Below are 25,303 nucleotides of genomic sequence, written 5' to 3'. Positions count from 1 at the left end.
CTGTTTTTTTACTGCCTGGAATTTGGAGATTGCCCATAGCAACCAAAAAGTGTCAATTTTTCAGTGTTTTAGGATTTTATTACATTATTGAATAATTTTTATTATTCTTTATTATATTATAAACTTTATCATACCCGGGATGTCTGCTAGACTCTGGTTTGAACAGATTTAAGAGCGTTATTCCTAAGAATTACAGGACTACAAAATAAAAGCCAAATTTCCGTGCAAAATAATTGTACCGCTTTCAGCACCTAATTCCAGACTGAATCATACCGCCAGGGAGGTTAATAACCAAAAAGGCTGTTGATAGCAATTATTGTCCTGGTCGCCCATGGGGGAAATGACCATAAATCTTTTAGGCTCCATTCATATTAGCGTGACAAAGGCGCATGATTTCCTGTGACTGTGATCGGAGTTAACATTCAGTGGAGATGTATGTATGTACAGTGCCTTGCGAAAGTATTCGGCCCCCTAAGAACTTTTCAACCTTTTGCCACATTTCAGGCTTCAAACATAAAGATATAACATTTTTATTTTTTGTGAAGAATCACCAACAAGTGGGACACAATTGTGAAGTGGAACGAAATCTATTAGATTTTTGAAACTTTTTTAACTAATAAAAAAATGAAAAGTGGGGCGTACAAAATTATTCGGCCCCCTTGCGTTAATACTTTGTAGAGCCACCTTTTGCTGCGATTACAGCTGCAAGTCGCTTGGGGTATGTCTCTATCAGTTTTGCACATCGAGAGACTGAAATTCTTGCCCATTCTTCCTTGCAAAACAGCTCGAGCTCAGTGAGGTTGGATGGAGAGCGTTTGTGAACAGCAGTTTTCAGCTCTTTCCACAGATTCTCGATTGGATTCAGGTCTGGACTTTGACTTGGCCATTCTAACACCTGGATACGTTTATTTGTGAACCATTCCTTTGTAGATTTTGCTGTATGTTTGGGATCATTGTCTTGTTGGAAGATAAATCTCTGTCCCAGTTTCAGGTCTTTTGCAGACTCCAACAGGTTTTCATCCAGAATGGTCCTGTATTTGGCTGCATCCATCTTCTCCTCAATTTTACCCATCTTCCCTGTCCCTGCTGAAGAAAAGCAGGCCCAAACCATGATGCTGCCACCACCATGTTTGACAGAGGGGATGGTGTGTTGAGGGTGATGAGCTGTGTTGCTTTTACGCCAAACATATCGTTTTGCATTGTGGGCAAAAAGTTCGATTTTTTTTTTTTTTTTTGGTTTCATCTGACCAGAGCACCTTCTTCCACATGTTTGGTGTGTCTCCCAGGTGGCTTGTGGCAAACTTTAGACGAGACTTTTTATGGATATCTTTGAGAAATGGCTTTCTTCTTGCCACTCTTCCATAAAGGCCAGATTTGTGCAGTGTACGACTGATTGTTGTCCTATGGACAGACTCTCCCACCTCAGCTGTAGTTCTCTGCAGTTCATCCAGAGTGATCATGGGCCTCTTGGCTGCATCTCTGATCAGTCTTCTCCTTGTCTGAGCTGAAAGTTTAGAGGGACGGCCAGGTCTTGGTAGATTTGCAGTGGTCTGATACTCCTTCCATTTCAAAATGATCGCTTGCACAGTGCTCCTTGGGATGTTTAAAGCTTGGGAAATCTTTTTGTATCCAAATCCGGCTTTAAACTTCTCCACAACAGTATTACGGACCTGCCTGGTGTGTTCCTTGGTCTTCATGATGCTCTCTGCGCTTTCAACAGATCCCTGAGACTATCACAGAGCAGGTGCATTTATACAGAGACTTGATTACACACAGGTGGATTCTATTTATCACCATCAGTCATTTAGGACAACATTGGATCATTCAGAGATCCTCGCTGAACTTCTGGAGTGAGTTTGCTGCACTGAAAGTAAAGGGGCCGAATAATTTTCAGTTTTTTAACCACTTTTCAGTTTTTTATTTGCTAAAAAAGTTTAAATTATCCAATAGATTTCGTTCCACTTCACAATTGTGTCCCATTTGTTGGTGATTCTTCACAAAAAATTAAAATTTTATATCTTTGTTTTGAAGCCTGAAATGTGGCAAAAGGTTGAAAAGTTCAAGGGGGCCGAATACTTTTGCAAGGCACTGTATATGTTACATAGTCAGCAAGGTTGAAAAAAGACACAAGTCCATCCTATAAACGTCTGTTCAAAATTGCTGCAAATTTTTAACTCGGACCGATCTAAATGGGTGCCATTGAAAAGAGTGACTGCGACGTGTCATGTCCAGTGTCGCATGACAAGTTGCGCTACTGTGAATGGAGCCTAAAAATATTTAAAATAAAAATGAATGCGTGCACAGAAAGTATAGTACCAGCCTTAACATTGATGTTGCAGTGCTATAAAATAAGCCTCCTTCAAGCGATTCTGTCTCTTATTTTAACCTGTAATAATGGCTTCTTTAGTTTTTATCTTCAGCTTTTCTGACAGGTTGTGTGTGTGTTTTATTTTATTTTTTTTTCAGAATATGGTGTCCAGTTTTCGAGTGTCAGAACTCCAGGTATTGTTGGGCTTTGCGGGACGCAACAAAAGCGGTCGAAAGCACGATCTTCTCATGAGGGCCCTTCACTTGCTGAAGAATGGTTGCAGTCCCGCTGTTCAGATTAAAATCAAGGAGCTTTACCGGAGGAGGTTCCCTCGGACATTAGACGGCGTTCCGGGCCTGTCGTCCATCAGGTCTAATGTCTTTAACTTGGACAGTAATTCTTCGGTGGACTCTGATCTCACTGGTATCCACTCGTTACCTTCAACCTCTGTAATGCCTCAATCTCCACAATCTCCTCTAGGAATGGTACTCCTGCAGGACACCAAACCTCAATTTGACATCCAGCAGCTCTCTCCTCCAATCCCACCTGTTCACCCAGATGTTCATCTCAAAAGTCTTCCCTTCTATGATGTTCTTGATATCCTCATCAAGCCCACCAGCTTGGGTAAGTGGAGAAAATATTCTGTTTCCTTGTAGCTAGCAAGGTATCCAGTCATTGACAATCTCATTAGTAAGGGGTTATATCAATTAGTAGTGTGTGTGTATTGGAAATAGCAATATGGGTGGGTGACAATGATAAAGAAATGGCACCAACATCCCTGAGAATAAATGTAAACAAGGGAGGGTTTTTTGGCGGGATTATTTTGGGGGTGCCAGAGAACAAGAAGCAATTTCAATAGTCCACAATAAGTATAAAAAATAACAAAATTCTTTATTACATACAAGACATAGTTAAAGGGGTTGTAAAGTAAATTATTATTATTTGTTTTTTTTAAATAACAAACATGTTATACTTGCCTCCACTGTGCAGCTTGTTTGGCACAGAGTGGCCCCGAACCTGGTCTTCTGGGGTCCCTCGGCGGCTGTCTCGGCTTCTCCCCACAAGTACTCCTCACTTAATGCGAGCTCCCTTGCATGGTGAGAAGCACCTGCGGGCGCGCTCCCGTGATACAGCCGGCGGCTACAGCCGCTCACTGTATCACTCGGCCCCGTCCCCGGCGTGCCGCGTTATTGGATGTGATTGACAGCAGCACGAGCCAATGGCTGTGCTGCTTTCAATCCATCCACTCTAGCCAATCAACGGCCAGGCTGAGCGACGACGAGGATGTCGGGGGCAAGCGCGGGACTTTCACAGGGTCAGGTAAGTAAAACTGGGGGCGCCGGCACTGTCAGATGTTTTTTTCACCTTAATGCATAGAATGCACTAAGGTGAAAAAATATTTACCTTTACAACCCCTTTAAAGCTTTTTAGTTTCAATGTTTTTTATTGAGGTTATCAGAAAGAAAAGTTACAAACATAATTTACCATAATTATGGTAACATACCTTATCGAAGATGAAATAAACATTGCAAGGAAAAAGCGTTCGTTCAATACAATGCTCATTAAATCTCATCGGAGAGTGATTCAGAGGAAGAGGAAAAAAAAAAACCTTAATATTGTTTCGAGAGGGGATGGGTCTCCCCCTCGACACCCCTTTGGTGTACACACTGTGTCTTAGGAAGGGAGGCCCACCATCCCCTTACTGTACCAGTTAAAGCTTTTTAAGATATGAGGTTATGTGCACATGTACAAGGATACATCTAGAGTTCTAAACAATCACTCAGCAGTAGCATTGGAGTGATTGTCCCGACATGTTTCGCCACTTTGGGCTCATCAGGGGATGTTTTAGACACAATTAGATGTTTTATTTTTTCAGTGTTGATGTAGTCTAATGTTTGATCACACCTCCCGAAATTCATTCGGTGAGTGCTAATATCTTGAATAGGCGGGATTCCCGTCTGTGCTCTCTTTTTGTATATACAGTTGTTGGTTTAGTAAAACCTATGTATGGTTGACTCCTGCCATTTGTTTACCAAAAATTATTTTGGATGAAAAGCCATCCCACCAGAGGTGTTTATAGCTTACCCCCAAAATAAATTGATCTAATTATTTCCCTGCTCACTAATAGCACTGCAATCATTTTATATTTATACAAGAGGGATACGGTTATCTACAGTTCTGCAGACCTTTTTTTCTTTTTCATCTTTTATGTTGGTTTCTCCAACATATCTCTCTCCCTTTTTGTTTTTATTTGGTGGTGTGCTGCCTTGCACTCATTGTGTTTGTTTGTTTAGGTGTGGGAGGGTTGTTAATAGAGGTCGACCGATATGGGTTTTTCTCTGGCCGATGCCGATTATTTAAAAAACGGAAAATATCGGCCGATATATCGGTCGACCTCTAGTTGTTAACTATGGCAGTTCGCATTGATAGTGAGCTGGAACAGGAAATTAGGGCGGTGTTTAGTAAAGACGAACAAAATGCCCTCCAAACATCAAAATGAGTTTAGACAACTTTAGGAAACATAGTAACTTGACTATTAAACATTAAAAGAGAAAATTGGAATATAATTGCATTGGAGGCATACATTGAAGCAGAAATGATACCACGAGGATTAAGGGAACTTATCATACCTGCTGATCATTTGCATAATGACAGATTCCTGAAAATTTGGACTGAAGAATCGGTTAAACATGGACTACATATGATTGGGTTAATTGTGGAGGAGGAAAAGACCCAATTACAGGAATTGGAAATCCAGCTAAAAGAGAGTATAAAATCCTTAGATGAATATAGAAGAATTTGGTTAAATGTAATGATAGCTTAATAAAAAGAAGTGGAGGATTTTCAAAAAGAACAAAAAGTGGGGAAACAGAAAAAATTCCAGAGAGATAGGATGGCAATATCCTAGATCTAGAAAGAAAAAGAGGGAGAAGTGGGTCCCGCAGTAGATCTAGTAAACAGAATGATAGAACTAATAGCCAGGAAGGTAAAAAGGTAACTTTTTTTGAGAAACCCCACAAGATAGATGTGGACACCCTTGGGGGGGGGGGGGATACACGCAGAAAAAAGAAACGGTGACGAAAGAGAAATAGAAAAAGAAAAAATACATTTAACACAGGATCGAAATTCAGTCGGGTACGGAACTCTATTTCCCAGGAGAGCAGGGTAACAACGAGACTCCAAAAAACTCAAATATGAATGTCATTAATTTGACAGAACACATACTTAATCATGACCATCTTTCTATATTGCGTAAGGGCCTGGGCTTTAATATAATAAAGGAAATTCTTTTGAGATCTGTAAAGATAAATGCCTTTTTTTTTGGAAGGGTTGATGTTTTTTGGAAAAAAAATATGGAAGCAAAAGATGATATGGACATCAATACCCTGATAGAGATCGATGAGACACAGATGATCGATTTCCTTGAGGGAAACACTTGGATAGTGATGCAATCTTAGACCCACCACCAAAATCTGGTCTGGCCAATAAAACTCAACGTTTTCTCAGCTTCTCAAATAATAAATACCTTCAGATGTTTTTGGAGGCAATTACCGATGACATACGGGCAATTAAGTGGGAAAATATAGTACTTATTAAAGATAATCTTTCAAACAACGAAAGAAAAGCCCTTGAACTAAAAACGTTACAGAACTGTATCATTAAACCTAGTGATAAGGGGGGGGGGGGGGGATTTGTTTTGTGGCCTGAAACTGATTATTTGGAGCAAATTTACAAACGGCTCAATGATACTGATTGCTATGAACGATGGCCTAATAAACCTTTTGCTGACTTGGCCAAGGGAATTAATTATTGTCTGACTAGAGCCCATGAAGTAGGACTACTTAAAAAGAATTTGCATTTCTTAGAATCATTAATTTTAACATGCCATCATTTTACATTACACCAAAAGTCCATAAAAATCTTAAAAAAAAAAAAAAAAAAAACAGGCAGGCCAATTGTATCAGGGATGGGGGCCCACTAGAGAGAATTGGTGAATTTGGTAAATAGATCAAAGAATTAAACATCTTAAGGATTTGCCTTCCTATGTGCAAGATTCTGCTGACATTTTGTGAAAATTAAATGATTTACAGATCCCAGAGAATTCATTGTAGGCTGGAATAGATGTGGAATCACTTTATCCATCCATCCATCCCTCATAAAGTGGGGATGCATGCAGTATCCCAATGGTTGGCTGTTAGACACCCGCTTGCGGATCCCCACAGTTAATTCTTAATGGAACTACTTGAATTAGGACAACCATTTCTTCATCTTTGATAACAAATACTACCGGCAAAAACTGGGCGTAGCTATGGGGGTCTCTTGTGCCCCCTCCTACGCCTGTCTGCGTTTTGGAGTGGTGGGAAAGAGAACAGGTCTACAATCACCCAGCCTTCCAGGAGTATGTGGCACTTTGGGTGCGTTTTATTGACGACGTCCTGGTGGTATGGTGAGGTACTACGGCCCAATTTGAGTTGTTTATACAAGAACTCAATAACGACACCAAAAATATCTTTCTCACGTATAAAGTGGATAAAGATAAAATTGAATTTCTGGACCATATGATTGACAAAGGAAAAAAAAAAACACTTATGACCAATACCTTTTTAGAAATACCCTCCTCCACGCCACCAGTCACCATCCATGGCCACTAATCGGAGGAATCCCCACAGGCCAATTTTTAAGGATTTGTAGAAATTGTTCAAAAATCAAGGACTCTCACAAAGAGAGCGGAGATTTAAGTCAGAGATTTAAACAAAGATTGGGATACCCCAATTCAGTAATTAGACAAGCAAAGACAAAGGCCTGGAAGAAACGAAGGGAAACAATTATGGGCTTAGAACCAGATCTAGAAAAATTGAACAAAAAAAGTATGGATAAAATGGGCTTGGTGGCCATGTATGGCACGCACTGGGACCATCTTAAAGGGATATTGGGCAAACATTGGCACTTATGTTTAGATAACAAGTTGCACCGACAATAGGAGATGCCCTAGTGCACATGCCATATACCCATTAAGTGGTAAAAAAAAAAAAAAACTCTGCTTTAACATCAGTTGCAGCCCATATTGAGGGCATGTACGCCTGTGGGCATTGCTCTGTATGCAAGTATGTTAAAGGAACAGTTTTCACTGACTCTACTGGTAAACAAACATACTTTTAGGATTACACCTTTTGTGAATTGTTCTACTAACTTTATTTACCAAATCATTTGCCCATGGTAGAAAATATATGTAGGCAAAACCATAAAAGAGTTCCGTAAAACAATAGGAGAACACATTTCAAGTATTATCACTAAAGATCACACTTCTAGTGGCAGTCCATTTTAGGCTGGATTCACACCTAGGCATTTTTAGTGCATTTTGCAGATTTGCACTACAGAACGTGTTCCATAGGGAACAGTCTTTAATGAACTGTATTGCAAATATGCAAAAAGCACTAAAAATGCATAGGTGTGAATCCAGCTTTAGGGATAGTCATGCTGCAAAGCCAGCTGGATTACAGTGCATGATTATCCATAAATTGGAATTGTCTAACAGAAGAGGGGACAGAGATAAGGACACTATTACAGAAGGAGGCAAAATAGATTTTTCTCCTGAACTCCATGGCCCCTAGGGGGTTAAATAGTGACATGTCCCTGCAATGTTTTCTATAGAAGCGCTATGTGCATGTCTATCCCTTTTTTTTTTGTTTGTTTTTTTTTTTTTTCTTTAATGTAGATACCCGTTCTTTCATATATACACTTCTTACATAAAAGTTTTTTTATACTCCTTTCTCCTTTTGTATATTTTATGTTGGAGTGCACACTATTCTGTGAATCCGGTTTACTCGCTTATGGGCATCTAACGAAAATAATAGGAATATCTCTATCTATGACTGAAATGGGGAATTGTGGATAATATGTGTATAGTATTGACCATCTATTATAACCAGTTTTGTTTTGTGCATAAACATTGCTTGGTCTCCTCTAGTGGTGCAACGGATAGTCACCGATCCGTGATCTGAACGGGTCAACCTGTTCAGATCGGCATACCACGCGATCTGCAGAGCGCTCTGCTGCCTCGGCCTTAGGAAAGGCTGTGACTTCGGCCTAGCTCTGGAGCGGCGGCCATCTTGGTACACCCAGCAGCTGTCTGTGGATATTACAGTGAGTGGGGGAGATGACGTGGATATTACAGTGGGGAATCTTTTCTTTTTTTTTTTTTTGCTGATCCGACAAATGATCCAATCTGTGACTCTGATCCGAGCAACGATCCGAACCGTGAGTTTTTTGATCCGTTGCACCCCTAGTCTCCTCCCAATAGTTGAGTTTAATGACAGAGGTATTTGCCATCTGAACAGAGCAGGATACACAATGGTCTATTCAGCTTTAATCAAGGAGTTGCCTGTATCAGATGAAACCAATGGATTTTATAAACTTCGGGTCTAAAACAGTTCCGCCCACTTCAAAATAGATCTGCACATGTTTCAATAGACTTGGAAATAGTTTGTGTGTGTGTGTGTGATCTATATCTGACAAACCTGACCTGCTAAATCGGATGTCGGGCACGCCGGATGGGATGTTAATGTAATATGATGTGAAGTGCCTGTGGGATCGTCTGGGTGCAGACGATCTCAGGTGGGATTTGGATCTTTAATTGGAACCTGGATAGCCCATGCATGAATTGATTATTGCAGGGGTTGACAAATTTGCTTGGAATCTAGGAGCCAGCTTAAAAAGTTAGGAGCCAGGTCCGTGACGGCGATTCGGACCTGTCCCTGGCCTGACATGGAGACGAGTGAGGGGAAGATAGCAGCGCCGTCGTCGCCCCCCCCCCGTCTCCAAGTCATTGCCCATAGCTCTTAGAGGGACATTTTATTTATTTTTTTCGAATGACAATTTTTTTTTCAATTGCATTTTAGTGTAAATATGAGATCCGAGGTCTCTCTGACCCCAGATCTCATATTTAAGAGGACCTGTCATGCTTTTTCTATTACAAGGGATTTTTACATTCCTTGTAATAAGAATAAAAGTGACACAACATTTTTTTTAAAAGAACAGTGGAAAAAAAAAAAAAAAGTTAAAATAAGAAGAAAAAATAATAATTTTTAAACGCGCCCTGTCCTGCCCGCATATAAAATCGGTGTTCGAACCACACATGGGAGGTAGCGCCGTGATCGGTAGAGCGAGAGCAATAATTCTAGCCCCAGACCTCCTCTAACTCAAAACGTGCAACCTGTAGAATTTTTTTAAACGTCGCCTATGGAGATTTTAAAGGGTAAAAGTTTGTCGCCATTCCATGAGCGGGTGCAATTTTGAAGCGTGACATGTTGGGTATCGATTTACTCGGCGTAACATTATCTTTCACAATATAAAAAATAATTGGGCTAACTTTACTGTTGTCTTATTTTTTTATTAACTAAATTATTTTTCCCAACAAAAGTGCGCTTGTAAGTCCGCTGCACAAATACGGTGTGACAGACAGTATTGCAACAACCACCATTTTATTCTCTAGGGTGTTAGAATAAAAAATATATATAATGTTTAGGGGGTTCTAAATAAAGGGAAGAAGAGGCATGTAATATAAAACACTCAGAGGAAGCTTCATTAGCATTGCTGGTTTGTCATACCAACGGCGACCACAAGAGGGCGCCAGATTCCATAAAGAATCATAGGACCGCAGAACGGCCCGACGCGATCACGCTGGGGGGGTCCACAGAGACGGGATACCCCCAGCTGTGCTGCCCCAGGCGCGAGGTCGCTATTTCTAGTCGCCAATGCGACCTGGCGCCCGGGTTTTGTCGAGCCCTGGATTATTATATGGGTCTGTTTGGGACTATGTGAAGAATAGGGATTAGGGATTGACATTGGTTTATAGCATTGAGCACATATGAGAAGATAATACAATATAAAAGCTCTATTGAATAATCCAGTTAAAATATCCTATATTAGTAATATTCCCATGTAGCATTTAGATGCAGATAAAAATTGTCACTTGGTGATGTTTTATTTAGTGCAGGGCAGCACACCACTATGTTTTTAAGCTTGAAACTTTATAGTAATTCCACACCTGAGGTGAAGTAACAAATAGGTCGACCGATATGGGTTTTTCTCTGGCCGATGCCGACATATGATGCCAAGTTTTTTTTTTTTTTTTTTTTTTTTTTTTGGGCCGGTATGTTGGGCCGATTTTTATTTTTTTTTCCCTTTTCTCCTTCTCCCCCCCCTTTCAACTCATAAAATCTAACAGGCACCTTTCCCACTGAGGCGTTTCTCAAGCGATTTGGGCTAAAAATAGCGCCTGTAAAGTGCCTGCAAAACGGGTCTGTGCTTTCACACTGAGGCAATGCGCTTGGCAGGATATTAAAGTCCTGCAAGCAGCACGTTTTGGAGTGGCGTACCCTGCTCCTCCACCACTCCTGCCTGTTGATATGAATGGGCACCAAAGCGCATGTAATGCGATTTGGCAGCGGTGCTTCACGGGCGCATTTGACCTCTTCCTGGGCCGCTAGATGGGTTATATGCGCCCCACTAGCAGCCGAATAACACCGCTAAAATGGCGGTGAAGCGACGCTAAAACTAGCAGCGTTTTACCATCAACGTCTGCCCGTTCCAGTGTGAAAGCAGCCTTACTTAATAAGTGATAGAGAAAATTTCTTACATTTAAACATATATTAAACAAAACAAACCTCCAAATCGGTTTACTTGTATATATAATTTACATTAAAAAATCCTATATATTTAAATAAAAACGGGTAGTCAGAACTTTTGGACGAAAAAAAAAAAATGGGCTGACGTTACTCTTTTAGTTTTTTTTAAAATCATTAGTGTATTTTTTTTTCCCAAAGAATTGCATTTGAAAGACCTCTGCGCAAATGCCGTGTGACATAAAATATTGCAACAACCGCTAATTTATTCTCTAGGATCTCTGCTAAAAAATATATATATAATTTTGGGGGTTCTAAGTGATTTTTCTGGCAGAAAATACAGAATTTTTACTTGTAAGCAACAAGTATCAGAAAAGATTTAGTCTTTAAATGGTTAAACTGAGAACTTCTACACAGAGTTAAAGAGGGATTCCACCAAAAAAAAAAAAATATTAAAAGCCAGCAGCTATAAATACTACAGCTGCTGACTTTTAATAAATGGAAACTCGCCTGTCCTGGGGTCCAGCGATGCCGAGGCCGATCGATCGCTCGGCCCTCGGCTGCTGCCGCCACCATTCTAGGTGAGGGAATCAGGAAGTGAAGCGAATCGGCTTCACTTCCCGGTTCCCTACTGCGCATGCGCGAGTTGCGCCGCGCAATAGGAAATCTCCGCGCTGTCACTGGGACCCGTGTGTGTCCCAGCAGACAGCGCGGCAGGGCAGGAAATGGCGTAGACTCCCACGGGAGTCTATGCCCGGAAGTGGGTGAAAATACCTGTCTTTGACAGGTATCTCCACCCCCCCTCCCCCCTGAAAGGTGTCAATTGTGACACCGGAGGGGGGGGGGGGATCCGATCAGCGGAGGTTCCACTTTAGGGTGGAATCCTGCTTTAAGTTCATTTAGAAGTGTAAACATTGCATCTCTTTTCTTGGCAGACTGCCCAGAGAGGAGGAAAGTCGCTTCACTGAAGACTCTGGCAACTTGCATTGACTTCTACTACAGAAGTCATTTGCAAGTCGTACTGTAGTTATAATCTGCCTTTTTATCAGCACAATTGTCCGATTAATTAAAAACCGGCAAATATCGGCCGGCCGATATGTCAGTCGACCACTAGTTACAAATGGGTTACAGACAGTACTTTACAGATTGATCCCGACTCAAGGTTTGAAAGATATCTGTAGAATCACTGGATCCGTGAGTAACCCATACTAAGATTGTATATAAAGTGAGAAAAAAAAAAACACGCTATCCACAAACAACAAATAAAAAATAATAGCTGCCAGCACCCCATACTGCAACAAACAAAATGGTGAAATAATAAAAAAGGTGCAGCGCTTAGAATATATATATATATATATATATATATATATATATATATATATATATATATATACACACAATATCTATATAATCTTTTACCAGTGTAAAAAATATATAATAAAATACAATCAACTTTAATAGTGATAAAAAAACTCCTCATAAATTAACACTATTAATGATTCTATGTTTTAGACAACACTATATCCAAATTTACTAAAAAAAAAAAAAATTCATATACGTATATCAACCAAAGTGAACGTGTTAAAGCGGGATTCCACCCTAAAGTGGAACCTCCGCTGATCGGATCCCTCCCCCCCTCCGGTGTCACAATTGACACCTTTTCAGGGGGGAGGGGGGTGGAGATACCTGTCAAAGACAGGTATTTACACCCACTTCCGGGCATAGACTCCCGTGGGAGTCTACGCCATTTCCTGCCCTGCCGCGCTGTCTGCTGGGACACACACGGGTCCCAGTGACAGCGTGGAGATTTCCTATTGCGCAGCGCGACTCACGCATGCGCAGTAGGGAACCGGGAAGTGAAGCCGATTCGCTTCACTTCCTGATTCCCTCACCTAGAATGGTGGCGGCAGCAGCCGAGCGATCGATCGGCCTCGGCTGCCGGCATCGCTGGAACCCGGGACAGGTGAGTGTCCATTTATTAAAAGTCAGCAGCTGTAGTATTTATAGCTGCTGGCTTTTAATATTTTTTTTTTTTTGGTGGAATCCCTCTTTAAGAGTCCATAAGTGAAACAATATGGTGACAAAGTGCAATATCTTGAGAAGTTATAGTGACTTCAGTGAACGCTTTGCAGAAATCCACCACCACTTGAGAGAAGGCTTACCAGATGTTATGGTCCCAGTTAGGTATATACCTAGTGAGTCACACAAGTTTATTGATATAAATCCACACGAAAAAACAGCTGGCAAACTTGTAACTTCTCATGGGTACCAGAGTAGACAGAGAGATGACCCAAAAATAGATGAAATGGCTATCCACCTTTTGGGGTGACTGAGGACAGAGATTCTTCCACATATATTATAGGCCAAAAAGAAAATACAGCCTCCTAGTGAAATACCGTTTAAAACTTTTATTAACATTAAAAGCATAAATGGGTACTCACATATTACAGGCAAATACAAGCATGGAATTAAAATCTGGCAATGCAGTGGCATCAACGAGCCCTTCCGGACGCGTTTCTCCTAAACAGGCATCATCTGATTTCCCCCCTCCTTCTTTTTTATTTATTTATTTATTTATTTTTCCCCTCCTCTCAACAATTTTTTGTCTTTACAATTAAGCTACCTTTCACATAGGATCATCCTTACTCACTAATTTTTGCCTTTATCTTGTTGGCTAGAACAACTTTTTTAGGCCCTATTTGGCATTTCCTAATATGCACTACCCAGTGATGTTTTTTTCTGATTTGACACTGTCGCAGGACAGAGATCGTCATTTGGGTGAGCGATCAATGATCGGCACCATGACACCTCCTGAATGGTTGGGCAATCCACGATCCCGGTAGAGGAGACTCCTGCATTTAAGGACCCCACGGACAGGAAGGCAGAGGCAGTGGCTCGTTCCTTGTTTATGGTTGTGGGGTCAACCATGCGACCAGTACTGGCATCCGCACTTGTGTCGCAGGCACTAACCGAGTGGGCAAAACTGTTGCACCGTGAATTGGGAGAGCAACAGGCTTTTCCTGTCTGTGTGGAACTAGCAGACCAACTAGTGCAAGGCCTGAAGTACATTTGTGACGCAGCCCTGGATACCCTTCCTCTGTTGTCCAGGGCTTCAGTGTCCGCAGTGGTGCTGAGGCCCCTGATTTGGTTAAAATGCTGGTCTGCTGACCAGGCATCCAAAAAAGCCCTGACGGATCTTCCCTTCCTGGCGACCAGCTCTTTGGAGCCTCTTTGGATGACATTATTAAAAATGCCACCGGTGGTAAGAGTACACTACTCCCACAGGCCAGGAAGGCTAAGGAGCCACACCGTAGGCAAGGGCCCTCTTTCTCCACTCACAAACTGCTTTTTCGTCCACCCGGGGCTTTGACCAAGTGTCCCCAGCCCAACAGAACGACCTCTGAAGGACCAAAGCGTCCCTGGACCCTCAAGCCTGTGAGCAAAAGTGCTACCGCATGAAGGTTTGCCCCCGCCCGTAACATGGGTGGGGGGTTGCCTTCGGGAGTTTGCAGCCCGGTGGGCCTCTCGGCTGTCCAACCAATGGGCCTGCGATCTGATTTCCTCAGGTTACAAGATAGAGTTCCTCTCTTGGCCGCAAAACAGATTCTTCCCCTCCAGCATACCCGTACTCCCGGCTCGCCGGGAAGCCCTTTTGGGGGCGGTAAGGGACCTGTTGAGTCGCGGGGTGATAGTACCTGTTCCGGACTCAGAACGTTTCCTGGGGGTTCTACTCAAACCTGTTTGTAGTCCCCAAAAAGGAAGGGGTACATCCAATCTTGGACCTGAAAGCCCTAAATTACTTTGTGAAAGTACAGAGATTCAGAATAGAATCGGTTCGCTCAGTAGTCGCTGCACTCCATCAAGGAGACTCCCTGGCATCCTTAGACATCCAGGATGCGTACCTGCACATACCCATATGCCTTGGCATCAGAAGTTTCTGCGATTGCAGTCGGGGAAGCCCACTACCAGTTTGTGGCTCTCCCTTTTTGGTTTGGCATCAGCCCCTCAAGTCTTTACCAAGGTATTGGCTCCTGTTTTGGTGTTATTGTGGGATTCCTAGACGATCTCCTTCTGAGAGCATCTTCCGCCTCAGAGTTAGAGGAGGATGTGGGGATCACCATGCAGACCCTGCAAGATTTTGGGTGGCTGTTGAACCTAAAAAAGCCGGTGATCGTACCGACTCAACATTTGGAGTACCTAGGCTTACTGCTGGACTCCATGGAAGCGAGAATGTTTTTTCCTTCAGACAAGCTGCAGACTCTCAGAGCTGCGGTAAAACTGTTGATGAACCTCAGGTGGTCGTCGCTACGCTTCTGCATGCGAGTCCTGGGACTCATGGTGGCCTCCTTCGAGGCAGTACCGTATGCCCAGTTCCACACCAGAGTTCTGTAGAAAGAGATTTTTGACAAAATGGGACAAATCTCCGTTGTCCCTGGATCGCCAGATTCAGGTGAGCCAGTTAGTCAGGGATTCCCCGATCTGGTGGCTGAGATCCCTGGCACTTCGGTCCGGGAAGTCGTTCCTACCTCTGAAATGGACAGTGATCACAACGGACGCCACCCTAACCGGCTGGGGTGGAGTAATGGGAGTTTAGTTGACCCAGGGCCTCTGGTCGGTGGAGGAATCCAAGTTGCTGATCAATCTGCTCGAACTGAGAGTGATTAAGCTATGCCTCTCCACATGGTCAATAAGACTTCGAGGGCGTCCGATCAGGATCCAGTCAGTCAATGCCATGGCGGTGGCATACGTCAATCACCAAGGAGGAACAAGAAGCTTGGCCGCCACACGGGAGGTCGATCACCTCCTTCAGTGGGCAGAGCGACATTTACCAGCCCTTTCGTCCATTTACATCCTGGGAGTGGAGAACTGGCAGGCGGACTATCTAAGGCGCCAGATACTGGACCCAGGAGAATGGGCGTTGCATCCGGAGGTGTTCAGGCTTCTGTGCCTGCGATGGGGCACACCAGACGTGATCTATACCTTTCCTCTGCTGAAACCGTTACGTCTCCTCCGCAGAAGTGAAGGCCAAGGGGATCCCAGTAATACTGATTGCTCCAGATTGGCCCCAGCATCCCTGGTACGCAGACCTAGTGCGCCTGGTGGCAGACGCCCCTTGGTGACTGCCGTTACAAGAAGACCTTCTGTCTCAAGGTCTGATTCTCCATCCTGCTTTGCCATCGCTGGTTTTAATGGCATGGCTATTGAGAGGCAGGTTCTCGTAAGAGTCTCGGAAGATATATCATCATACCTGGAAGGCCTACATTTCCATGTGTGAGCAGAAAGGATGGCGTCCGCGCTCCTTTTCTATATCCAGGATTCTGCTGTTTCTACAGCAAGGAATAGACCAGAAATTGGCTTTAAGCACCATTAAAGGAAAAATATCTGCTTTGGCTGTCTTTTTTTTATTTCTTTATTTTTTTTTTCAGTGACCCCTGGCGTGAGCACTTTTGTTCAAGGGGTCCGCCATTTAGTTCCTCCGGTGCGTCCACCATTACCCTCGTGGGATCTGAACCTGGTGTTATCGGTGCTTCGGAAAATTTGAAAATATCAGAGAGATTCCCCTGTTGATGCTTTCCCAGAAAGTGGTCTTTCTAGTGGCCATCACATCGGCCAGGAGGGTGACGGAACTGGCGGCCTTGTCTTGCAAGTCACCGTATCTGGTTATCCACAAGGATAAGGCGGTGTTGCGTCCGCAACCTTCTTTTTTGCTGAAGGTGGTTTCAGCATTCCACATCAATGAAGACATTGTGTTAACATCTCTGTGTCCTAAGCCGACACATCCGAATGTGGTTCGGGCTCGGAGGGTGTCTGCAACGGCTCCCTTTCAGAAGTCAGACTCCTTGCTTGTTTTGGTGGCTGGTCTGAAAAAAGGCATGGCAGTCTCGTCAGCCACCATTTCCAGGTGGATCAGACAGATTGTAGTACAGGCCTACACCTTGACGGGGCAGGTGCCCCCCTTTCCGGTCATGGCCCACTCCACAAGGGCAATCGGAACGTTTTGGGCCTTCCGACATCAAGCGTCTGTCGCTCAAGTGTGTAAAGCGGCAACTTGGTTGTCTGTCCAAACTTTTACAAAATTCTACAAGGTAGATATCAGTGCATCCATCGGCTGAGGCCTGTTTTGGCCGCAAAGTTTTGCAGGCGGCTGTATAATTGCAATTGCACATACAATTTTTATTTTTATTTTCCTGTTTTTTTTTTTTTGGGGTACAAACGCAGTACTTTTAAGTAAATGCACTGTTGCATTTGTTACCGCAGTTCTGGTGCAGTTTGAGGGTGGTGCCTCTCTGTTGAGGAGCACCCTGTTTTTCTGTGGGTGAAAAAGGTTTAGTTTTCCCACACACTGTTGTTTTTTGTGGGTAAAGTTTATACTAGTTCCCACATGCCATGGTGGGTGAAGTTTTATGCTGTTTTTCCCACCCCTCGTTTTGGCACTGCTTGGGAATGTCCCAATGGTCTAAAGAGAGGAGCTGTGTCAGTCGGTGAATATAAGAGAAAATATTTTTTTTTGTACTCGCCGTAAAATCCTTTTCTCTGTAATTCACCGACTGACACAGAACCCGCCCCTCCTATTTTGCTTTACATTGTTATACTGCTTGTTGACGTACTGAGGCTGCAAGGCAGGCTGAAGGGTTGTTACCTAAGGGACCGCCCCTTTGGTGGAACTATAAGTTCTGAGTTTTTTTATTACAGGTTAACATGTTATGCCTAGTCCTCTCCTAAAGGTGGCGTAACAACCCAATGGTCTAAAGAGAGGAGCCGTGTCAGTCAGTGAATTACAGAGAAAATGATTTTACAGTGAGTACAAAAAATCCTATTTTCCTTTTTCAATCTGCAGCTCTGTAATTTTCTGTAAAATGCAATGCGGCTACCTGGAGGTGTTTATGTACACAGATGGTGTACAGAGCTCCCCTATGGAAACATAATTTCCTGCTTGTGTGATTGGCTCACTGATTTTCCCAGAAGTCTACACTTTCACACTGAGGCGCTTTACAGGCACTATAGCGCTAAAAATAGCGCCTGCAAAGCTGTCACTTGAGTGAGTTCACAATGGAGCGGTGCGCTTGCAGGGCGCTAAAAAAAAAGTCTTTGAGGCGCTTTAGGAGCAGTGGATACACTGCTCCCAAAGCGCGCCTGCCCATTGGAATCGATGGGCAGCTGCGATTTGCGGGCGCTTTTTTAAATTTTTTATTGTATATCATGGGACACAAAGCCATAGTAGTTACTATGTGGATTATAGGCCACCTTCAGGTGATGGACACTGGCACGCCCAAAGACAAAAAGTCTACTCCCTATATAACCCCTCCCACTGCTGGGAGTACCTCTGTTTTTTTTGCCAGTGTCTAAGGTGTTATGAGTGAAGATGTGCTGTGCTGAGCTCCACTGGAGCAATCCTTGCCGGAGCTAGCCATGCAGCCAGATCCATTCAAAGTGTCTTTTTGGCCGAATTGAATGGTACCCGGGCCTTGTGTCCGAAGAAACGAGGTGTTGCCTGTAAACGCTTCTTCCTTTTTTTTTTTTTTATTTTTTTTTTTTTAAGAGAGCTGGACCCCGAGATCCAGTACTTTTTGGTATTAAGGTCATAAAGTTTTACTGGCGGTGGTGCTATTACAGGTCCAGAATTGTGGGTTTCCCCAAGGGTCCCCAGCTCCTGAAGTTTTAACGGAACCCACCGTGAAGGGTGAAGATTGGGTCTGTTGGTTTTTCCACAGAAATCCCTGCGGCGGGAAAGGTAAGTAGTTTTTTTTTTCTAAGAAATTGTTGAATTTTCTCGTGAATGCCCCCTTTAATTAGTGAATGTTGTCATGCCTATGTGTCACTACTGGGGGCTGTATAGAGCACATACCTTCTCATACTGTCTCAGAGAGCTCATGTTGTCCAAAATGGCAGCTTCCTCTACCCAGCAGCAGACCTCCGGTAAGTCGGGGGGGGGGGGGGGGGGGGTTTCCTTCCCACCAGACGCCCCCCACATGTGCCATTTTCTCCTCCTTCATTAGGAAGAAGCGCAGGAGAAAAAAAAGAAACGAACGGCACGCCGCCCTACTCGGCGGCTTCCAGGCTCCTTCCTCGCCATTTTTTTCCCCCTCACTATACGATCCCACAGGATCAGAGGCTCGCCCGGGAAAATTTTTGAGAGAAGGGGGCCATAGGTGACGGAGGGGGACAGGGCTTAGCACGGCGTTGGTGTCCTCCAACGTTCAGCGAGGGAAAGTGTGTTTTTAAAAAGAACCATGGTTACTGCTGAAAGCTGCGGAGGGACACATGAGCAAGGGTGGCATGAAAGTGGTTTGGTGATGCAGGCATTTCTTTTGACACGTTTACTATTGCATCAGGATGAGCATTAATAGCAGCGGCAGGGCTGAACTATTGCTCAAGCAGTGCATGCGTTCCTTCTGGTAGTACCTCTGCTTAGTGCATCGGGCTATGGTCGGAAGGGGGGGTAAAGGCAAAACCCAAAAAGGGGCTCCAGAAAGACTTCTACAGCCACAAATAAGCCTAAAACCTTTGCAAAAAAGATGGCATCCTCCCCTGAAAGTGATATGGCTGGTCAGAGTGAGCCATCATGGACGTCAGGTGTTGCAGCTGCTCTTAACACTGCATCCCCTGTATATACTACTAAGGAGGTTTTTACCTCAACCATTTTAGGCTTGAAGAAAAAGATTGATGCTTTAATCGCATCCCAGAGTGTGACTAAAGCCCCATACACACTGTCAGATTATCTGCTGATTTTTTTTCCTTCAGCTTTTACCAAAACCATATAATATGAGGTCAAACCTTAGCAGTTTCAATGTGTATGCAATCAGGCAGGCCCTTGCACTACATGGTTTTGGTAAATCTGAAGGTAAAAATCAGCAGAAAATCTGATAGTGTGTATGAGGCTTAAGCGTAACAGGCCCCTGTCCATTACTAAAGCCTCCCCAAACTATTCATGCTTTTCCTATTCATTCGTTACAAAAAAAGCTTATGTATTCTGAGTGGGAGCACCCAGATAAACAGTTTTTTCCTCCAAAAACATTTTCAACACTTTATCCTATGGAGGAAGAGTTTAATAAAAAATGGGGGATTCCAGCAATTGACGCTGCTATATCCTCGGAGAACAAAAACCTGACTTGTCCAGTAGACAATGCTCAAATGCTGAAGGATCCAACAGATAAAAAATTTGAATTCCTTTTTAAAAACGATATTTCCCTGGCAGGTTCAGTAGTTTTGTCTGCGCTGGCAGCGATCGGGAGGGTATCAGTCCTTTAAAGGAGCAATTTATAGAGGTACTCAAGGTTATTCCTGATCAGCAGGCCCAAGATTTGCCCGGATATCAGAGGTGTTATGTCTTAATGCCCTGTACACACGGGCGGACATTCCGACCACAAAATTTGTTGGATTTTTTCCCCAATCGTCTTTCAGGACAGCCACCTTAGAGAGACACTGGCTCCTCCCCTCTTAGGAAACACCGCCTTCATTTGCAAGATTTAAGCCTCCTCCTCCCTTCATTCCTCAGTTATGGTGTTTCCTCCGGCGGGGAGACATCGCTAAGGAACCTGAAAGCTGAATTCGGTTGGTGAAACTGAAGCTATCCGAGCGGAGCCCCGGCCCCGTTCGGCTATCCGACCGTTTATCGGTCGGTCCGGGACAGTCCTATCGGCGGGGAGCTGAAGTGTTCGTACTGTCCATATACCCTAAACTTCGCTTGGGGAAAGCAGGAAGTTTATGTGGTCGTCCGTTCGTTCACCCGCGGGTGTTTCAACGGAACAAACAGTCCGGTCGGCTGGGGAAGCTGAACTCTCGACTGACCTTTACACGCACTCCAATCTTCGCTTGGGGAAAGCAGGAAGTCTTTGGGGAGGTTCATCCCTGCGTTTCGCCCAGTGGGGCGCTGAACGAAGGCGTCCAGGGCCCCCCTGTGTATACAGCCGGCTGGGAGCTGGAAGCCGGACTGGTAGGCGGGCGACGTCAGTTCCGGTGGGGGCGGACCCCTTCGTTCGATCCGCGTCTTCCGGTTCCGGACGCGGCACGTGAAGGGGAACCTAGCGTTCGGCTGGTGCAGCCTCTCTTTCTACAGTTGCACAGGTAGCTGTTGGAGGCACGTTCGTACCACTCTTCCTCAATAGGAGAATGTCCGAAGCAGTGGCTTCAAGTGCTCCTGGAATTAACGGCACCAGCCACCCAAAGGTAATAGCCCTGGAGAGGGGTTCCCTTACCTTATAACCAGTAGCTCCACTGGTGTGTTTTCCCCCTAGGTGGTCGGGGGGAAGGGCAGTGCGTCTGGGATCCAGGTGGAGATTGATCCTAGGAGGGGGCACTCCCGGTGGTCCTCTTAAGTAGTGCTGATGTTTCGTTTCTTTTCTTTTCTTTTTAAAGTTTATGCTGCTCTCTCTCTTTTACTTCGGTATCTCAGAAAGATTTAAGCAGGTCCCCCCTTGGTTCTTGGAGGAAGTGTCCTTCATGTAGAGCCTCTTTTGGGAATTCCTGGTTCAAGGCACTTTGTAAGGAGTGTATTAAGGGCCTGGATAGCTCAGTCCGTAGCTCTGTTTGGGTGCCATTATAAAGCAGGCAGCAGAACAGGGTGCAGATCTGGCGGCTTCTGTGAAAGTCTCAATGCCCTCAGCTCCAGAGCACTCTTTTCACCAGCACAGCAGAGTGTTCCACCTAACCCAATGGTTGTTCCTCCCACAGGTTAGGGAGAATCCAGAGGGTTCCAGAGGGAAGTTGAGGAAGAAGTTGACAGGGCCGTCTCAGACTCCCAAAGGGAGACTGAGGGTGAGGACTTGGATGGGGAACCCTAAAAGAACCTCACGGTATAAACTTCCCCTGGATAAGATGGAAAGGCTCTTGAGAGCTGTCCAAGTCACTTAGGAGGCACTGTCACCCCACGATCAGATGTACTAGGGCCTAGGGGGAGCGGGTGTTCCCGGGTCATGACGTCTTGGTCAATGCCATCAAGGATGGCAGGATCCCGAAAGAAAACTTTTCTTTTCTGGTGCACTAAAGCAAAGGTTTCCTTGGGCGGGGCTCTCATCTGGAATAAAATCCCCCAGGTTAGATGCGGCTTTTTCTCAGATGTCCAGGCATACTGACCTGTCCTTGGGGACATGGGGGTACTTGCAGACCCTATGGTTTGAAGATGCCTGGGTTTTACCATAAGGAGATCTCTAAGCCTGCCATAGCAGCCACAGTGGTGGCTCGTAGTACAAAGTATTGGCTTATCCAGATGAAGCAATGGCGGCAGAGGAGTCTTTTCTATCCTCCTTTTCCCGCGCTGCTTAGGGCGTTGGCATACTCTGCGGATGCTTCGGCTCAATCCATTCGATTGTATGCAAGGTCCTCGGCTCTGACCAGCTCAGCCTGGAGGGCCTTAAGGCTGTAGACATGGCAGAGGGACAGGGCGTCCAGATCAAAGCTCTGTGGAATTCCTCTTTAGAGGAGACCTGCTGTTTGGGCCAGGTCTTGAAGCAGTGCTATCGCACGGCTTATAAGAAAGAGGCCTTTCCCCTTAAGAAAAAATAGGGGGAGCAGTTAAAAAGGGTCCTTCCTCCCCCAGTGGGAGATGATCACCTCCAATCAGTTTGTGTTGGGGATCATCAAAGGAGGTTACCGTGTGGAGTTTTTCAGAGCTTCCCCCTTTTGAGACTCCTTGTCACTGAGCTGACAAAATGTGCCTTTCTTTCCTCTGCAGGAGTTAGAGGAATAGGAAGTGGTAACAAAGGTCCCAGCAGGTTAAACAGGCAAGGCTTCTATTCTCTCATTTGCGTTCGCAAGCCTTCGGAAAAGTTCAGGCTCATCCTGAACCTGAATCGTCTGGGTGTCTTGGTCACCTACAGAAGTTTTTGGTTGGTTTTAGTCACGGGGTGAGGGCACCTCTTCCACCAAAACTGTTTTAGGGCATCGATAGTAAGGATGCATACCTGCATATTTCCATCGCAGAGAGCCACCAGCGTTTCCTCATGCTGGCAGTGATAACTTCTGTAGGGGTGCTACACCTTCAGTTTAAAGCACTCCCCTTTGGGCTATCCTCTTCTCCCTCGTATCTTCACCAAAGCGATGGTAGAGGTTCTGTCCTTCCTGCGTCTCAGGGTAGTCTCTGTGATCGTGTATCTTGACGATCTTCTCCTGTTTGTCCCTTCTCTGGCGCAGTTGAACGGGGATCCACAGCTTACAAGGGACCTATTAGTGAGCTTGGGTTGGCCTCTGAGCCTAGGGAAACTCATCTTAAACTTCTTCCCAAGGTGCTGGGCTCAAAAAAAAAAAAAAAAAAAAAAAAGGGGCTTCCCTCCTTGGAGAAAATCCAGAAGGTAGACAAAGCACTGTTGTTTCTCCAGAGCAACCGTCAGAACTCAGTGAAGAGGGTCAGGTTGAGCTTACTGACATCCACGCTCCTAGCTGTTCAGTGGACGGGGTTACGTTACCGTCCTCTGCAAACTATTCATCTTGAAGGTTTGGGACCACAGTAGAGGGTCTTAGGACTCTTTTGTTTCGGTTCTAACTCAGGTAAAGAAGCCAGGAGCGGTGGCGTGTGACAATGCGCGCCGTCTCCCAAGGGCGCAGGCTGCGGTTGGATTGCGTATGTCTGAGTTCTAGTCCACCCTGTGCCAGATCACGAGGGTGTCCGTTGCTAGCTTTAGCACGGTGACTCACGACTGATCACCGAATGGCAAAGGTCACAGCTGACAGTCCTGTGCTGGCAAGGTAGCAGTGAATAGCCGACTTAGAGCATTGAGATAATACTACACAGCCCGTATTTTAAAGTCCCTTGGGTGGGATAGGGGAGCATGTTTGTCACAAGGCCTAGAATGGATTTGGCCAATATCCAAGGAGGAAGGAGTCAAAGAGACCCTCAAAATTGGAGGGAGTTGAGAGCAGTAGATCTGGTTCTCAGGACCCCGCAGAGAGTGCTCTGGGGATATTAGGTAGGAGTCATGGAGACAGTCCCTTGGCAGTGGCTTACGTCAATAAGACGGGGGCTTCGGGAGCAGAGCCTTAGGGGCCTTAGCGAAAGCCACCCTCAGATGGGCCAAATGTTAAATTCCCGTCCTGATTCCTGCAGAGTTAAGGAAGTTTCAGGTGGAGATTACCATCTCTTTCTAATCGCACCTCATTGGCCCAGGAGGCCGTGGTTCTCCATTCTGAAGGGCCTGTCGTGGAACTCCCTGGGGTTTTTTCCCGGTTTAGGAGTGTCTCCTTTCCCAGGGTCCAATCTGCTGTCCCCAGGTGGAACCTTGCAGCTTGGCTACTGAGGAATTACCGAACGGCAAAGGGGTCTCAGACTGTTTAGTAGCCACTCCTTTGAATTGCAGGTAAATGGAAGCTCAGACCATTTTCCTGAAGGTATAGAGGCGGTTCAATAGCTGGTGCTCAGAGAACTCCTTCAATGAGCACAGCTCGGGGGCCGTTCTAGAGGTCCTGCAGTCAGGGGCAGATAAAAGGTTAGCCCCGAAACATTGGAGAGTCAGGTATCCGTTTCAAGCGTATTTCTGGATAGACATCAAATGTCAGACCTTGGGATAGTAAGGTTCTTCAGAGCCTTAAGTAGGCGAAGACCAAGCCTTTGGTCGCCCCCTTCCCAGTCGGGATCTTGCTTTAGTTTTACAGGTTCTCACAGGGGAACCTTTTGAGCCGTTTGAACCTTGCTCGTTAAAATTGATCACTCTCAAAACTGTATTTTTGGTGGCAATCACTACAGCAAGGAGAGTAAGTGATCTCGAAGCCCTTTCTATTAGGGCACCTTTTTTTCAGGTTTTTTCCGGATCATTTGGTTTTTAAGATAGATCCGGCCCTTTTTTACCTAAGGTAGCCTCTAGTTTCCATAAGAATACAGGAGATTGTGCTACCTACTTTCTGTTCGAATCCAGTAAGAGAACAGGAACACATGTTTCACAGATTAGATGTTAAAGGATGTGTTCTTCATTATTTGGATTGCACAAAGTCAGTTCAGGAAATCTGATTCACTTTTTGTGTTGTTTTCTGGGGCTAGGAAGGGTTCCAAAGCCTCTAAACGCACGATAGCTAGATGGTTAAGGTTAGCCATTGGACAGGCTTACGTGACAGGGGGATTAGATCCTCCAGTGGGGGTTAGAGCACACTCAGCCGGGGCAGTGGCAACTTCTCAGGCAGAGTGGGCTGGGGCATCTCCTGCACAGATCTGTAGTGCTGCAACGTGGTCCAGTGTTTCTACGTTTGGGAAACATTATAGACTGGATCTTCTGTCAGCCAAAGACCAAGCCTTTGGCCGTAAAGTACTGCAGGCAGTGGTCCCACCCTAAGGTAATGTACTCGCTTATCCTCTCTAAGGTGGCTGTCCTGAAAGACGATTGGGGAAAAATGGAATTACGTACCGGTAATGTCCTTTTCCAGGAGTCTTTCAGGACAGCACCGGTTC

General features: G+C 44.8%; 1 protein-coding gene across 3 annotated transcripts in view; it reads left to right on the top strand.

The window, feature by feature from the left end:
- The window catches only part of PIAS2 (protein inhibitor of activated STAT 2), a 92,693-nt gene that overhangs the window by 5,928 nt on the left and 61,462 nt on the right, over positions 1-25,303 (top strand). For all 3 annotated transcript variants that reach the window (XM_077463054.1, XM_077463053.1, XM_077463052.1), the window contains exon 2: positions 2,467-2,932. In XM_077463054.1, the coding sequence (XP_077319180.1) occupies positions 2,467-2,932 (466 nt within the window). The remainder of the gene's footprint in view (positions 1-2,466; positions 2,933-25,303) is intronic.

Source organism: Lithobates pipiens, unplaced genomic scaffold (genome assembly GCF_037356315.1).
Source record: "Lithobates pipiens isolate NorthernLeopardFrog02 unplaced genomic scaffold, aLitPip1_a1.2 Scaffold_3, whole genome shotgun sequence".
In the NCBI taxonomy this organism is placed as follows: Eukaryota; Metazoa; Chordata; class Amphibia; order Anura; family Ranidae; genus Lithobates; species Lithobates pipiens.
This window is presented reverse-complemented; position numbering and strand designations above follow the sequence as displayed.